At 31.4% G+C, this 13,156-nt stretch overlaps 1 protein-coding gene across 7 annotated transcripts in view; it reads left to right on the top strand.

The window, feature by feature from the left end:
* Positions 1-13,156, top strand: part of Csmd3 (CUB and Sushi multiple domains 3) — a 1,145,339-nt gene that overhangs the window by 393,970 nt on the left and 738,213 nt on the right. For all 7 annotated transcript variants that reach the window (XM_052747788.1, XM_052747786.1, XM_052747792.1 and 4 more), the window contains exon 6: positions 3,594-3,706. In XM_052747788.1, the coding sequence (XP_052603748.1) occupies positions 3,594-3,706 (113 nt within the window). The remainder of the gene's footprint in view (positions 1-3,593; positions 3,707-13,156) is intronic.

Genomic DNA, 13,156 nt, shown 5'->3' with positions numbered 1-13,156 from the left:
GGTATGCAAAAGTGAACAACAAAAAGAGGCCCTGTTTCAAACAAGATGGAAGGGAAAGACGTACATCCTAAATTTTCTTTTGACCTTCACATATAGGTATGTTCACACACAAGTATGTGCACACACACACACACACACACACACACACACACACACACTTCTCTTCTTTCTTGTACTTTCCTATACACTCAAAGAGAACTCAACTAAATGTCATCTGAGCTTGACAAATACAATGTAGATTTGGTTCACAATTTTAAATTAGAGTGCAGATGCTCTAACCAAATGAAAATTATGAGACAAGATTTAAAGAATGATCATGGATGACTGCCCATGAGAATGACTGGTAAGTGAGAAATCACTGTGTAGAAACAGGTGGATTACATACCACAGAGATGTCATTGACAAAGGAAAGAAAGAGGCAAAGCAAAAAACAAAAACAACAACAAAGAACTTGAGTAAAACCCTTCCTTTCGTTTATTCATATATATTATTGACACCCAGATTTTGAATAATTTTAATTATATCAATATTCTTAGCTTCTTAATCTTCATATTGAAACCATATAGCCTATGTGGCATTTACCTAGTCAATTTTGATTGTACAATGTATTGCTTTTTAATACTCAGAGTTGATCCCCTCAAACTGAAACATTTAAGCATGGAAAATTTTATTTTGTATATTCTTTTCAGAGGATAAAGTTGCTCATCACAGGGACGGCAAGGTGGAGATGTGAAATGCAAATCATAGCCAGCCAGAAAGAAGAGAGTAAAGGATGCTGGGTTTCTGTGTGCCTTTTCCTTTGAGCCTGTATCACCAATGTGCCTCCAGCCTATGGGATCATGCTACCCACATTCACAGGACTCTTTCTCATTAGTCAGTTAGTTCTATGTGCAGTCACCCCTATCAAATATATTGAGATTTATACCTCAATTTCCTATGTTATTCTGAATTCATTCAACTAAACAATGAATATTACCTATCACACCCAGCCAGTCCAAACATCTGTCACAGAAAATGCAAACTGTTCAATCGGGCTACCTGTACCATGCTCATGAATCTTGCTCACAACTTGCATAGGATTCTCAAGAATCATTCCATTCATGAATTAAGTGGTTAATTCTTTTTATTTTCCCAAATAGAAATGTAAAGAACAAAATTATAAGATTGGTCACTTTTCTGTTTTGATTACATTAAACACAGTGGCAATTCTTAAGACTATATAATGAACTCCTTTCTAGATATGAATGAAAAAGAGTATTAATGGTTTGTAGAAGGGTTCTGTAATACATATTCTACTGCACGACATTTATTATGCTTCCATCGCACAGATATACAAAGGTAACTTGTATAAGTTTGAGATCAAATTCTGAGATCAAACAAAAATAACTGTAAGACAAGTATATGGTCACATAAGAGCATTGTAAAAGTCCTAGAACGGAAATAGCATTCCAGATGGGTTTCAAATAAAGTAAAATTTGAAAATATTTGATAACGGTGTAAAATTGGAATTTAAATATGTTGTTGAATGAGAACAAATAAATATGTACTTAAAATTAAGTTTTGTGTCCTAATAACTTCTATTTATTAATTTTCTTGATAATTAAATCTAGCATCTCAATACTACAAATTAATTAATGTACTTAATAGTATGGGTTTAACATGCTACAAGAAAATCTATAATAGTGGGAGAAATGGAAAATTTACTACTACCTAAAGTAAGAAACTGCACAAGGTGCTCTCTGAGGGCATAGAAGGAGATTAAGCATCTGGTTTAACCTTTGTACTTCAAAGCTGGCTTGTCCGACAATGATTAAGAGTAAGTAAATAAAGCTGAATTATATTTATTTCAGTCCTAGAAAGAAGTACATTAAAGTGTCCTAAGATAATATAAATGAATGAATCAGAGGAGTGCACATTGTGGCCGAACAAGGGACAATTAATTTAACAAGGTCATGTGGAAGAGAATATGCCTGAAGAAAGCATCTCAGCTCAGGGCCAGAGAAAGAAGGATGTCAAAACATGTAAAAGAACAAGAGAGAAAGAATGGGAGAGAGAGACAAGTAGGAGAGTGAGAGAGGTGAGGCAACAGATAGGTTTCAGAGTCGTGGAGAACATGAATAAGTATCTGTTTCATAATAACTGTATCTATGACTACTGAAGATGAGGAAATACAGATAGGTCAATACATTTGATTTTATAGAATTATAAATTACTCTTAAAAATTCAGTTAAATTAACATTTTAAGTGTTCTATATGTATGCTTATGCTATGTTTACATCATTTTCTTTCTTCCTCCCCTGCCAACAATGCCTTCTGTGCACTTCCAATCATCACCTTTTTTTCTTTATTTATACATATAGATATAGATAACATATATACATATGTTATATATATACATATATATATGCACACCTGTAAAATGCTGTCTATTTCATGTTGCCTGTAAGTATATGATTTTAAGGCTGACCAGTTGGTATTAGATAATGAACCAGATCATTCATTTCGGGTAAAGGGACATCTCTCAGTAGTCATTAATTTGTAGGAGATATTTATCTAGGCATGGGGCCTGTGGTGTTTGCCTGCACCATGCTGCCATGTCAACTGGTATTGTTATTGTTCAGATCTTGGTTAGACAGCAATTTGTTGAGTGTGCTGGTTATTTTCCTACAACTGGATAAAAATCTAGACATATCTGATAAGAGCTAACCTTAACGGAGGATATGCCTTCATGAAATCGGCGTACAAGCAAGTCTTTGGGCTATTGTCTTAATTAGTGATTGATGTGGAAAGGCCCAGATCACTGTAGGTGGTACTATCCCTAGCTGGATGGTTCTGGTTTGTATAAGAAAACAGGCCGAGCAAGGCATGAAGCGCAAGGTGGTAAGCAGGACTCCTCAATGGTTTCTTTTTCATATTCTCCCATCAGGTTCTTGCTTTGAGCTCCTTCCCTGAATTGATGATAGACTGTGTGTGGGCGATATAAGTGGGAATATACCCTATCCTCCCAAGTTGCTTCAGGTCATGATGTCTTATCACAGTATTAAAACTCTAACTATTGCTTTGAAATTTCATGGGTACAGTAATATATAGAAGATACAATCTCACAATAGACTTCCTTATGCTCTGGTGTTTGCAATCTTTCCAACCCTCTAGAGAAAGAATCCTTTAGCCTTAGGATTGGGGGTTGTTTTTTGGGTTTATTTACTAGGAAGAACATTTCATAGTCAGTTGTTCTTCGCACAAAAATGTCATGAGTATCACCATCAACTAAATGTTTAGTATCTTTGTTATTATCCAGTTGATAAATCTATTATCAGTGTAAACTAGTGAGATAGTGCTGTGAATTTTACAGTAGATTTCAGTAATACATGCAACATGGTCAAAACAGAATGATTGATATTATACTATTATATTTATTATAAATGATTTTTTATAATACATAAATATTTTGCATTTCCTTAAAAAGTTGGCAGGACAAAGTCATTATTTTCTATATTTCATGCAGGAAGATACTTTTTGGTCCCAAGTCAGTAAGAATGTTTACTGCCGAAAAAGCTTTTTAAATTTTTATGTTGTTGTCTTTCATAATTCAGGTTGTCTGGAATGAATATACCACCACCAATTATCAGCAACAAAAACTGGCTCAGACTGCATTTTGTTACAGACAGCAATCACCGCTACCGTGGTTTTAGTGCTCCCTACCAAGGTATGTTTATTGACCACCTCTGCCTCCCTTGATGTATAAAATGATTTTGTTATGCACAACTACATTGTGTGGTCTGAGAAAAGTGTCCTTAGCTTTTATGAAGAGTGATTTAAATCAGAAAAGAATGTCATTATTTCTAAGAAAATAATGCAATCATAACTAAATTACATATTAAAGCTCATAGATTTTTATAGCACATTGACCAAAGTGAAAAGTGTTCCGACTTCTAGAATGTATTTTGCAGAAGATACAGTATTTGGATTTAATGAATTGCTTCAGCAGAAAGCATGCTATAAGATCTTGCAGAAAACCTATTGTTGGGAATGGGTTCTTTATCACCTTAAATCCATTTTCATACCTAGTTTGTCTGTTATTGCAAGTATAATTAACCTTAATAGAATTATTATCTACCGATTTTATTAACAAGCATAATTTTGAAAGAGTAGGCTATAATTTTTGATGTGTTAACCTGGAAAACTCATTGGGACAAATTTAGCAGGAAGATAAAATACTAATAACAATGTAGCTTCTACAATGCTAAGTGATATTGTGTGTTCCTAGCGGACACATTGTCAGATTCCACATATAGTAAGTAAGTTATTTTACTATCCCCAGTGTATCAGCCACTGCTCAAGCCTTAGGGAACATTGCCATGGTTACATATTCCATTAAATCTTTTTTTTTTGCTTTTAGTCTTTTAAATATTTCTTCTGGTATTCTTTGATATTAAGCATTTTGTAAATTTGATATGGTGACTCTAGGTAGCCTACACTTATTAATTGAAATAGTACCGGAACATATGTTGTCTTTTGCACTACAAATTTCAGCAATGAATATTTTGAAGGCAAAGAACCTCTGCATGTCTTGGATCAATGAGGTTTCTCTCAATAACAACAGCTTAGTATTAATTGTATCTTGATTTTTATAGTAGAGTATTTGATATTGCTATAATAAAATTCCTAAGTAGAATAACTTAAATAATTTTATAGAATATTCCCTAAAGAAAATCTTCAATAACATATCTTTATACAATAAATGAATGGAGTTTGAGTGTAAATATGCTTTAAAACTATATAATTTGCCAATTATTTCCTATAACAGAAAAATATTACCCATTATAAATTATTGTAGGTTAAAGAAAAATATACACAGAAAATTTTACATTCATAGCTTTTATTAATACAGATGTCTATTCATGGTAATTTGAACTTATCAATTTAAACTAATGTTTCTTTTAACATTTGAGTAGAAGATTTTATCTGTTTTCCTGATCGACTTGTACCTTTTAAAAAGTGCATTTCTGAAGGCCGAGGACTTTTTTTAAAAAAAAGAAATAATTATTGTGGACCCTTCAATTTCTAGGTTTACCTCTCTACTATTTTTTAGTGACCCGACTTTAGGGTTAGGATTCTTCTTCATAGTAAATTGAGACATGTAGCATGGCAGGAATTAAAAAAAAAAGCCTCTAACTTTTGTGGTTGATTATCTTCTTATATTAGACTCAGCAGTCTCTTGGTTGGATGCCTTCTATTTAACCAGTAGAAGTAGTAGTTATCATTTTATTTAAATTTGAAAACGTGAGGAAAATCAAGTCTATCTAAAATAAAATGGCACCTTATTTTTAGTATAACATAATTTTATAAAACTGTATTATCAAATTGGGTTTTTATTTTTTTGAATTGTGAGGAAATGGGACAAACTGCCAGTAGATTTGTATCTTTGCCCACTTTCAATGTTCTGCCTTTATTCTTAAATTAACTTCAAATTGTATTTTAAAGATTTAGTTTAATTTCTTCATTATTGACTGTCTTGTTATGACACTGAAAATGATGCATACATAAATTGATAAAAATAGAAAAGGAAGTATTTTGTGGAGTTTAATTTACTTCTATTAGCAGAAATACAAGAATCAAAAGGTAGGGTGATTTTAGTGTAGTATACTCGAGCACACACACACATACATACACACACAAACACATACATACACACACAAACACATACACACACACACACACACACGCACTAGCGGAAATGAAAATGAAGTGGCTTAAGAATGTAGAATTATGATATTACAATAAAATATAATGCAAATGTTTTAGTATTGGATTGCTTTCAATTTAATATTTCTAATTTCGTTTCTAATTGGTTTTAAACATAGATTCTGTTGGAAGAGTAATTTCCCAAATCATAAGCAAATGAGCAACTCTGTATTTCATAAACAACTTCAAATGCTAATTTTTAAAGCATTAATCTGTCAGGCAGCAACAACATATCCTTGCACTCCAGGATGATCAGGGTTCTTATGCTATACTGTATTAATCTTGTATTACTAGTATCTAGCATAAGACAAATTTATGGAGAATTTTTGGGAAATCTACTTTGTGAAATTAAAATCTAATTTCCTATAAATCTAAGACCTAATGTTTCCAATAATATTGATGAATGCATAATTTGAACTCAATGTCTTAACAGAACTCTGGATTTCCCAAAACAGAGTATTTTACAACCAACCTTTGGTTGGTTGGTTTGATTAATCTGTGTTCTTTATTAAATACCAAGTAAATTAACTTCAAACTATTAAAAAGTTAACTGTAGTTCATTAGCTACTTTAAAATTTTCCCCCCAGTTAATGGAGCACACTACAGTGTGCTTTCCCAAACAGAGCTTCCCTTAACTTGTTTTATAAACTACCTGCATTCTTTTTTTTTTTTTTATTAAACAAAGGATAGATCTTTTAAACAGGGTTAAACAGAGACTGGTCATTCAATGCTAGCACATAAACAGTGGCTGGTGATACAAAGCAAGTATTTATTCTTCTGTTCGACTAAATGTACTAAGAAAAGTTGTGATTTAAACAAAGTCCTTCTTATATGTAAACTCTTTCCCTTGAGGTCCTATACTGAACTTGTTAACTCCTGTCTAATATAAAGGATCTCCTTTCCCCACATTAACCACACTAGAAGCATTCTATGATAAGACTTTTTGTTATCTCCTCTGTGACCATTTCAATATTACTTTTATTTCATTGCATTTGTCTTTTATCTTTAAAATTAATCAACATTCCAATCTCAATGACAACACTCTCAAACTGTGATAGTTCTTACACAAATATTACATTTGCATCATAAATTGTGATATTTGGAAGCTTTCTTATTTGTAGGCAGCTTCATCTGATTGGTACTTGATATTCAGCATACATTTAAAATTTTATTTCCTTTTTCATACATACATGACCATGCTTTAATAGATGTGGATTTTCAGAAATGATCAATTGACTAATAGAAAAAATTTGCCACAGCATGATGTTTACTTAAACTTTTTATGTTATTGTTATATATAAGGCTTTATTAATTGAATATAAATTACCATCACATTACATTTTTAAAGTTATTCAGCATCCTGCCTTTTTAGTTTCTAATGTAAAATTATAGATCTTATAAATGCCGATACTAATATAACTATCATAGACATATAAGCAGCTTCAGCATTTAATCAATTCTATGGATCCCTGTATATTCTTTCAAGCCTATTTATTCCCTGATATTACTATGTATTATTCATCTTGTGTAGGAAAATACTCTACAGGCAATTTTTTTAAAGCTGCACAATCTACTAATACTCATAAATTGTTAAGAGTTTTTCATATTTCACAATCAGCTAGGTATTACTGCACATATTCCTTACAGGCAATGTCTATTAATTGGATGGATTTTGTAACTGCAAGGAAACTACGCTTTCATAAACCTTAATTATAGCACCGCATTTTGAATGTTGATTGTTTAACTGAAAAAACTGAACTACATTAAACCCTGATACAAAACAAAAATAACTTTGGAATACTCAACACATATGGTATATTTGAAATGATTTTGATGTAAATGTACTTACACAGTACAAAAAAAAAAAAAACAAAAAAACAAGATTAGTTGGAAACAGTGTGTGCCCTATTAGGGAAATGAACTGGGGACCCAAAGATGAGGATATTGTCAATCAGTTCTCAGTATCTAAAATATATTACTTGTTTGGTATTTAAGATTTATGATACTAATTCTCTGTATACCTTTTATTCTTACTTATTTAATTATTTTGTAATGAGTGGGTCTTCTTGTGTAGGCAAGACTACACAGGCAACTCAATCACTGTTTTGTGAATTGATTTAGCCTGGGCCTCTACATGAGTGACACAATCACAATAGCCAGGCACACTTTTTCTATGCAAATACAATTTTTTTTAATTTATTGGAGTAAAAAAATAAGTCAATCATATATTAAGTGAAAAGGTTTTGGTAGAGTGAGATCATCCACTGTTTGGAATGAGTTGAAAAAGCACGTATCTCAATCAGGAGGAGCAAATGCTTTAAATATTGTGACTGAATTGAATATTCACTTTCAGGAACCAGAGTTAAAAACGAAGAGTGAGAAGCTTTACATAACTCACAGTTACAATGAATCTGCCCATATTTTTTTAAAGAAGAAAAATCATTTTTAGAACCACTTTTAAAAATATGAAATTTAATAAGTAAAACTGGGAAGAGGTTTCTTCCCCCAAACATTTTTTTCATGTTATGTATATATTCCAGACTTAAAAGTATAAAAATAAACCAAATACATTTCAGTTACGGTGACAGAGTTTTGTCTTGTTTTTATTTTAATTTCTGCTTTACTGATGCAGTTAACCATACATTTTCATTTTGACAGGCATATTTTTTTTACTATGGTATTCTCACACATCCACTATTAACTAATTTTAATTATTAATTAATTTTGATTATTATGTATTAAGCAGGATATGAGCTATCCCATATTGCTAGTTGTGAAGCTGCACCATGTAATTTGATACCTCTGAATACTCTTGTCTCTGCTGAAAGTATTGGATCACACAGTCCATGTCTACTGCGCTTGCTATGGTCCAGTAGATTACTTTAGGGTAAATACAGTGATGTAAGCTTTGCAGTTCTCAATGAATATACATACACTCTATAGAATATACATTTATTTAAAAAACTAATAGCTTCTTTTAAACTTCCAATAAATGGTTATGTGTTATGGGGAAATTCATAAATAATATATTTGAATCTTGTCACAAAAATTCTCCTATAATAAATACAGCAACTGCACTATTTTAAGCTGATGGTGTACGCTACCATTTTCTACTTACTGAATTCTTTGTAAACAAAAATTTTAAATTTCCTTGGTGTTCAGTGTTTGTGACTGACTTGAAATCTCTTTTTTGATTTTGATATAATTATTTTTTCAAGTGTCTTTCAATCTTGAATAGTTACATTTTCCTGGAATTTTTTTTATTGTAAATTTTATTGTAAGACCAAAAAAATCAGGAAGGAAATACACTTTTCTTCTTGCACTGGTGGCTTTTCTTGTCTCTGGAATTTATTATTTTAATTAGGATTGTTTACAGAAAAAAGCACAGGGATATATTAATACTCAAAATAAGCTTTATAAATAATTATAGAGCTGTTTAAATTAATACTAAGTAATTTTCTGATAATTTTTCTTCTGGGATGTAAATGAATATTTCATAGTCAGTAAAACATAAGACTCCTAAAAAACTGAAATTACATAAAATTCATTAATTTATTTTTTAAAGTCTGTATTGTGAAAATTTTCTAGTTATACAGAGATAATCATATTTATTAAAATATTGAAAAAATGATTTTATTTCACCATTAATAAGACACTAGCTTTTACAAAAATTTTGACCCTAAGAATTTATTTAGTAATCTCTTCAGAGATCTCAAGCCTTAAATTATGTTAGTAAATTATACATTTGCAAGGTTTACTAAATTGGCCAATTATTACTTTATTTCTAATTTCCCATCAAAAGAATATCAAAATGAATTGCAAAATGTATTCTCATCAGAATAATATTTAACAAATAATTTCTCTCAATTCTAATAAAATATTGCCTGTTCTAGAAAAAAATATTTTAGCTGCTAGCCATGTCCATACTAAAAATGAAGCTTACGTATATACAAATACATATATGTGTGTGTATATATACATATATGCATTATATGTATGTATGTATATATATGCATTATATGTATGTATGAGAAAACAATTCAGGAAAAAATGGTTATGTACTTGAAAGGGAGCAAAGAAAGTTATATGGGATGGCTAGAAGGGAAGAAAGGGTGAAAATGATATAATTATATTATGACACCAAAAACAAAAGAAATAATGTTAAAAAATAAAATCATGTATGATGGGGATATAGCTCAGGCAGTAGAGTTCTGAGGCAGCATATGGTTGATCCCATAAAACATGACTGTACATGCCAGTACTCTAAGCAACAATAAAGTAGAGGCGTGAAAATTAGAAGTTCAAAGTCATCTCAGTTCCATAAGGAGTTTCAAGTCATACTGGGAAAGTTAACCTTCCTAAATAAATAAATTGAATAAATAAAGCAGACGACTGTATTTAGAATGAGATAGAGTTTCAATATCTATAATTATGTTAGGAAATTAATTAGGAGATTCTTAATATTGTTTAGGTTTTTATAATCCACTCATTCTGGTTATAGGTTGATACCACACATTGACAGAAAGACCACACAGATAGACTGTGGAAAATCATTCACAAAACACAGGACCTTGTGGGAGTCATCTCGGGGGGATCCTGAGAAATGGATCACTTAAAATATGATTTTTTAAAATGCAAAGAGTAACAGGAAAGATAAGGCAAAATAATAAATTGAACTGAAAAATAGTAGTAGAAATCAGTATTTCAAATGTTTCTGGAGCTCTTTTGTGTATAAATTTTCATTAATTTCTAATAAGTAGTATCAATTTCTGTGACATTAAAATAAACATGAATTTGACATGACTTAGCAAGAAACAACATAAATACTTCGGTTAAAAAATGACAACATACCTAACATTTAACTTTGATTTGTATAAAATTTTAAGTTAATATAAACATATGGTCCTTTTTGATATTAAAAATACAAAGTAAAGTAAAATTATATTGCCTTACTTCATAATTTCATAAAATTTGTGAAACTATAGAAAAGTTTAGAACATGATTTCAATTTGCATTACTATCATAAAATATACCAAATAGTAAGTCAAGGAAGATATACTCTACTGACAGCCATCTGTGTAGTAATTTTGTTAATTGTACACTAATTGAAAGAGTAGTAATGTAATCAATTAACTGGTGAAACAGTTTTATTTATTTCACACATAGAATTTTTTCTGATAGAAGAAACTTAGCATGTGTTACTGTCTTTTAAGTAAAAGTTCTTTTTGCATGTATGTTCTTTTCTCAGGGTGAGTGCTAAGGGTTTCAGGATGAGAACACTACGTTCTTTCTCCTGAACACTTTTAGATATGAAAGACTAGCCTGTGATTCTTAATAGCAGTGGAGTGTAACCAAGTGAATGGCATAAAGCATTTGTTCTCATGAACATAGTGGTTTTATTAGAGATGCTACTTTTTAGTAAATGAGTTACCTGTGAGCATCCATTGTTGATGTACAGAAGGAACTCATGGGCTATTCTCTTAGCATATTCTCTTGTCTCCCTTGTACTCCATGATATCCTTTGCATGGCTTTCCATCAACACTAGCTAAAGTTCTTTTAAGCCATACTACCCATAGATCTTTGATCTTTATTTGCCATGATATCCCATAACTAAGTCCTTGTTCTCTGTTACTTCACTTGTACCTAACTGCAACTCAAGACATATGCCAACTAAATAAACATACATTACTATCCTTTACATTTTTGCTTTCCTGAATGTGGATGCTTGTCTAAGAGTTGACATTTGTCTATGAGTTATTGATTTCAGAAGAAATGGATGTAGTGCAGCAAGTAGTGTATAAGATATTGACATGGGTGTCTGTGCCATCCCTCGCTAAGCCCTGTCATCATAGAGTTCTTGAAGAAACATGCAGCTTAGAGCCACTGATATTGGATGAGGGGGGATTCGATCTTGTTATGTGCTAATCTTAAGTATACAAACATTTATTGAGCCTTCCAGTTTGCATCCCAGTCAAAAAACAAAGGACCTATGTAAAATTGACATATTCTATTATCCCTTTCATTATATCATGACTTTATAGAAATTTAGTTTTCAGGAAGAATTTGGAGTGATACAACGAGCTTGAAGATGGTGAAACAAAACTGTATTTTTTTCTGTCTGGATTCTCAACATTCTTATTGTAGGTAGCCAATAAACAAATACTATACAAGCATACATGATGAGTTACAATTTTCAGAATATCTGCTTATGCTTCATATAACATAATCCTCACACTTCTATTTTACTTAATTGGATGCAAAGACCTTAGGACAAGTTACTTAGATATGACCTGCCCAAGGACACATAAAGTGGTGACAATTGGAGCTTGATCAAAGCCTGCCTATATCCTGTAAAGCTCTGTGCCTCACTCTGTATTCATCCAGAGAAGGAGGCATTCATTCAGATGCTATTTGAGAAACAGCAGATTTGTCAAAAAGCATTAAGCGCAAGGTCACATTATGCAGTTGCAGACATAGGTCTAAATGCTTGCAGCTCTCTGGTCCTCATTGATGTTAATACACAGATATGAACATATAGAGAGATTAAAAGTGAAACGTTGCAAAAACAATCTTCTTAAATTAGACAACATGCATAAAGCACTTTCAATATCTGTCTGAAAATAAGGATCAGAGAAACTAATAGCTATGATTATTGTTGCTAACTGTAGCATCAGTAGTGTTATTATTCTTAACGTTTGACTAAAACTTACATCAAAGACGCTTTCAAGCACATCATTTGTAAAAGAAGCAGTGTTTGCTAGACTCTCCAAGACATTCACAGGAATTAGAAGAGGCTTTAATTTTCTGTCGTTGTGTTATGTTTTTAGGAGATATTTTTGGCTGAGGAGTATATGTAACTATATAATGACATAATGCTAAAATTATACTCAGTAATTCATATCACACAATTGGCAAATAACTTTTAAATTAACCCTGTGAGACATTAATAGATTGTATTCCTGTGACTGTGCACACACATACACACAAATGCACATAGAAAACATCTGTGTACACTCTTAAAATCTTACATTTGTTAAGATTTGTACAAACCTAACAAGTAGTTATAAAATAGTGTGCAGTGAAAGAGATATAGGGCATTTTGTAAAAATACTAAAGTTTAATGTATTATTTATCTAATATAAACTCACCCTTGTCACTATGGAGTGTATCTTTCCTTCATCCAGACAACCAATTTATTATGATTTAGAATACCCATGACTTACATTAATCTCTACAAATCCTGGTCATGCATCTGTCAGACTTCCAAAATGATACTTATTTTCATAACTTAACAATATAACAAAAGCTCAGAAAAGTTTTTCTCAATTTAGGTATTGAAATAGGAGGGTGATAGAAGCATTAAATAATGATGGGGAAAAGGAGAGAGTCCAAACACAAATGCAGAAAGTC

Source organism: Peromyscus californicus, unplaced genomic scaffold (genome assembly GCF_007827085.1).
Source record: "Peromyscus californicus insignis strain IS unplaced genomic scaffold, ASM782708v3 Scaffold_20__1_contigs__length_68692818, whole genome shotgun sequence".
NCBI lineage: Eukaryota > Metazoa > Chordata > Mammalia > Rodentia > Cricetidae > Peromyscus > Peromyscus californicus.
Note: the sequence above shows the minus strand (reverse complement) of the source record. Positions and strands in the feature narration are given on the sequence as shown.